The 5,341-nt window shown below is 52.6% G+C and overlaps 1 protein-coding gene across 1 annotated transcript; it reads right to left on the bottom strand.

Moving 5' to 3' along the window:
• Positions 1-530: 530 nt before the first annotated feature.
• LOC133107803 (keratin-associated protein 5-1-like) lies at positions 531-4,107 on the bottom strand. Its single transcript, XM_061217041.1, has 2 exons — positions 3,271-4,107; positions 531-644 (listed from the first exon to the last, which is right to left on the bottom strand). The coding sequence occupies exons 1-2, from the start codon at positions 4,105-4,107 to the stop codon at positions 531-533; spliced, it is 951 nt and encodes a 316-aa protein (XP_061073025.1).
• Positions 4,108-5,341: the final 1,234 nt, after the last annotated feature.

The raw sequence follows: 5,341 nt of genomic DNA, 5'->3' as shown, positions 1-5,341 counted from the left end.
GATTGAGATCATGATTCAGCAGCGCTCTGTGAGGTAGAGAGAGGAGATTAGCTCTACATCAGATTGAGATCATGATTCAGCAGCGCTCTGTGAGGTAGAGAGAGGAGATTAGCTCTACGTCAGATTGAGATCATGATTCAGCACGGCTCTGTGAGGTAGAGAGAGGAGATTAGCTCTACGTCAGATTGAGATCATGATTCAGCACGGCTCTGTGAGGTAGAGAGAGGAGATTAGCTCTACGTCAGATTGAGATCATGATTCAGCAGCGCTCTGTGAGGTAGAGAGAGGAGATTAGCTCTATCATGATTCAGCAGCACTGACAGTGTAGGGTTCCCTCCCTACGGTGGAGAGAGGGTTTCAGGACCATGGACAGATCCTCCGCCTGCCACTGGGAGTAGGTTTCAGCACTGTGGACAGATCCTCCGCCTGCCACTGGGAGTAGGATCAGCACTGTGGAGAGATCCTTCGCTGGCCACTGGGAGTAGGATCAGCACTGTGGAGAGATCCTCCGCCTGCCACTGGGAGTAGGATCAGCACTGTGGAGAGATCCTCTGCTGGCCACTGGGAGTAGGATTCAGCACTGTGGAGACATCCTCTGCTGGCCACTGGGAGTAGGTTTCAGCACTGTGGACAGCTCCCATCCACTGTGAGCCACAGAGACAGTGTCAGCACCACGGACAGAAGCTCAAGCATCGCAGGGATTAGCATTCAGCACCAGGAACAGCTCCAGCACCTCCCCCAGCCAGGGGCAGCTCCCGTGCCCTGTCCCTAATGCCCCCTCCTGCCTCCGGCCTGCCCTGGAGCTCACTGCCCGTCTGTCTGAACACAAACCCCCAGAGAGACCCTCCCCACTGGAGGAACTGACTCCGCTCCGGAGGCCGGAGAGCCTGAGGAGGACTCAGTAGGAACAGAATCATATTTCAGCTTTAGATCTGCTTTAGCTACGGGTAATACTGTGGACCTAGTAAATCACAAAATACATATCATTTTGCTGGTGTTTGTGTGAGTGTGTGTGTGTGTGTGAGTGTGTGTGTGTGTGTGTGAGTGTGTGTGTGTGTGTGTGTGTGTGTGTGTGTGAGTGTGTGTGTGTGTGTGTGTGTGAGTGTGTGTGTGTGTGTGTGTGAGTGTGTGTGTGTGTGTGTGTGTGTGTGTGTGTGTGTGTGTGTGTGTGTGTGTGTGTGTGAGTGTGTGTGTGTGTGTGTGTGAGTGTGTGTGTGTGTGTGTGTGTGTGTGTGTGTGTGTGTGTGTGTGTGTGTGTGTGTGAGTGTGTGTGTGAGTGTGAGTGTGTGTGTGTGTGTGAGTGTGTGTGTGTGTGTGTGTGAGTGTGTGTGTGTGTGTGTGTGTGTGTGTGTGTGTGTGTGTGTGTGTGTGTGTGAGTGTGTGTGTGAGTGTGAGTGTGTGTGTGTGTGTGTGTGAGTGTGTGTGTGTGTGTGAGTGTGCATGCGGTCGATAGCCTAGTGGCCAAGGTACATGATTGGAACACAGAGGCTGGGAAGGTCGGTGGTTCAAGCCCCGGTGTAGCCACACCAGGCCGTTACCCCTGCATTGCTCCAGGGGGTACTGTCCCCCGCTAAGTCTAATCAACTTATCCATTTATGTGGGGCAATGTTCCTCAGGAGGTAAGAGCAGTCGTCTCATTGGCTCAGGACGTAAGAACAGTAATCTGGCACTCAGAGGGTTGCCGGTTCGATCCCACCCTGGGTGTGTCAAAGTACCCCTGAGCAAGACGCCTAACCCCCAAATGCTCCTGACGAGCTGGTCGGTGCCTTGCACAGCAGCCAGCCGCCGTTGGTGTGTGAGTGAATGTGTGAATGTGTGAATGAGAAGCATTAATTGCACAGTGCTTTGATGTGTATGTAGCGTGTGTGTGTTTGTATGTGTGAGTGTGTGCACAGCATCAGATAACAGCATCAAGGCCCCCTGTGATAACACCCTGCGTGTCTGACTGTTATGTACTGTCCAGGGAACCCAGACGCAGACCACAGGATAATCCAAAAGAGTAGTTTTAATGTCAGTAGTCACAAGCCAAGAGATCCAAAACACAGCCAAAAACGAAAAGCAAAAGAATAGTCGACAAAACAAGCGAGAGGTCAAAAATCACAGGGCGAAGGTACAGCAGGGCAAAAGCAAAGTCGAAGTCAAGGCAAAGGGGTGTCTTTCAAGAATCTCTATAACAAGGCTTACAAACAATCGGCACTTATCAAGATCAACGTTCTGACAACGAAGCATACTGAGACTGAGGTTTAAATACAAGAGGGAAGGTGACAATCTAGGCGGGGCAGAGGAAAAGGTGGGCTAAACAAATGGACAACAGGTGGGGAAACACAATAGGGTAATGACATAATAACGGGAGGGAGACGAAAACGCGGACTGGATGCACGTAACCACACATATAAAACATACGGCTCCGGATTAGGGAGTAGACATTTGCATAGTTAGAAGACGTAGTGATAGTGAGAGACAGGTGCAAACACTTTGCTGAAACTAAACGAGTAATCAGGGATAGCATAGGGAGGCGGAGTTATAGAACAGTGCAGAAATACTAAGAGATAGCGTTAGTGAGTTAGTTTCGTGAATATTTCTAAACTACCCAATAAAAGTGATTGTTAGTTAGTTAGTTAGACAGACAGTAAGTGTATTAATCGGATTAGTACTGTACAAAACCTAGATTAGTAGTAGTTAGTAAGAATCGTGCTTTACAAAATTTACCTATCAAGAAAAAGCAGGAAGTAAGAATCGCGAGTTTTAGAAAAAATGTTGAACCCTGAAAAACTGCCGTAACCACCCGAATAGTGGGGCACGCAGACAGGGGAGTGACTAGACTGATAAACATTCAGACGTAGACATAACAGGGGAGGACAATCGAGAACTGTAATGGGAAACATAAACCAGGTACTATGGGAAATGAATAATAAACAAGAATAAACATGAAAACATACAGAACAAATACAGAAACATTACACTGACGAATGTACAGATAATTACATTAATGCCACTGTGTGGACCTGTTCTTCCTCACAGAAATAAAATGTTTTTTTCTTTTTCTGTGTAATTCCCCAGTGGGGAACGCCGCAGTTCTGGAGCGTTTTCCCCACATGCAGGGTCCACACACGCAGGCCCGGCTCCCCACACGCAGGGTCCACACACGCAGGCCCGGCTCCCCACATGCAGGCCCGGCTCCCCACATGCAGGGTCCACACACGCAGGGTCCACACACGCAGGCCCGGCTCCCCACATGCAGGGTCCCCACACGCAGGCCCGGCTCCCCACATGCAGGGTCCCCACACGCAGGCCCGGCTCCACACACGCAGGGTCCCCACATGCAGGCCCGGCTCCCCACACGCAGGCCCGGCTCCCCACACGCAGGCCCGGCTCCCCACACGCAGGCCCGGCTCCCCACATGCAGGCCCGGCTCCCCACACGCAGGGTCCACACACGCAGGCCCGGCTCCCCACACGCAGGGTCCACACACGCAGGCCCGGCTCCCCACACGCAGGCCCGGCTCCCCACATGCAGGGTCCACACACGCAGGGTCCCCACACGCAGGCCCGGCTCCCCACATGCAGGGTCCCCACACGCAGGGTCCACACACGCAGGCCCGGCTCCCCACATGCAGGGTCCACACACGCAGGGTCCACACACGCAGGCCCGGCTCCCCACACGCAGGGTCCACACACGCAGGCCCGGCTCCCCACACGCAGGCCCGGCTCCCCACACGCAGGCCCGGCTCCCCACACGCAGGGTCCACACACGCAGGCCCGGCTCCCCACATGCAGGGTCCACACACGCAGGCCCGGCTCCCCACACGCAGGGTCCCCACACGCAGGGTCCACACACGCAGGCCCGGCTCCCCACACGCAGGGTCCCCACACGCAGGCCCGGCTCCCCACATGCAGGCCCGGCTCCCCACATGCAGGGTCCCCACACGCAGGCCCGGCTCCCCACATGCAGGGTCCCCACACGCAGGCCCGGCTCCCCACATGCAGGGTCCACACATGCAGGGTCCCCACACGCAGGCCCGGCTCCCCACACGCAGGCCCGGCTCCCCACACGCAGGGTCCCCACACGCAGGCCCGGCTCCCCACACGCAGGCCCGGCTCCCCACATGCAGGCCCAGCTACACACACGTTTACCTTTAATTAGGGATGACCCCCCCCCCAGAGCCCGCCTGCCTCTCCTGCTGTCCCAGAGGGTTCTGTGTTCTGCGTTTCTACCTCCTGCTTGAACCCACAAAGGAAGGAAGCTCGCCGAAGCGAAAGAAAGAGTCTCCTCCGCCCCTCACACACTCCTCCCCAGGTGAGCTCATTAAACTCCAGCCTGCATCCTGCCAATCCGCTCTCTTATATATATATATATCATTATTTTAAAAGATAAATTCTGTCCCCTGAGGCCATGGGCAGAGGAACAGGGTCACCCCGTGGTTAGCAGGGCAGAACATGGCCGCCCCATGTCCACACCATGACACCAGACTTCTATTCTCTTCTCCCCAAAGAACACGCTTTACACACACACACACACTCACACACACACACACAGACACACACACACACACACACACACACTCTACACACACACACACACACACTCTACACACACACACACACACTCACACTCACACACACACACACAGACACACACACACACACACACACACACTCTACACACACACACACACACACTCTACACACACACACACACACTCTACACACACACACACACACACACTCACACACACACACACAGACACACACACACACACACACACACACTCTACACACACACACACACACACACAGACACACACGCAGAGGAGATCAGGGAAGGGGAACAGAAGGTATCCGAGGAGACGGCAAAGACAAACAAACGCAGGTAAAACAAAACCCTGAGAATGAGGGGCCACAGGAGAAATATCAGGAGGAAGAAAGGAAGAAAGAAAGAAAAAGAAAAAAGAATGAAATGAAGGAGGGAGGAAAGGTTGATTTTTTATGTGCTCATTATTTAAACATTGCAACAGGTTTTCACTGAAATAATTACACCATCTCAAACCACAACACTGTTTCTCCGATAGATTTAAAAGGGACAGAACACCAACAGATAAACAAATAAAACACAAAATAACAATTCATTACTAAAACCAATCAAAACACAGCCCGCCAGTAAGACGAAGATAAGCCAATAGCGCAATAAATAAGTGAAAACATAATAAAACCAGAATAAAAAAAACATTAAATCCACTGGAAACTTAAAGATTCCAAACATCTTTAAACACCCCTTGTTGCCTTATCTTCCCCCAGACAGATGGCCTGGCAGATTTGGCCAAACATATTCTTATTGCTGAGCA

The sequence above is a fragment of the Conger conger genome, chromosome 1 (assembly GCF_963514075.1).
Source record: "Conger conger chromosome 1, fConCon1.1, whole genome shotgun sequence".
In the NCBI taxonomy this organism is placed as follows: Eukaryota; Metazoa; Chordata; class Actinopteri; order Anguilliformes; family Congridae; genus Conger; species Conger conger.
Note: the sequence above shows the minus strand (reverse complement) of the source record. Positions and strands in the feature narration are given on the sequence as shown.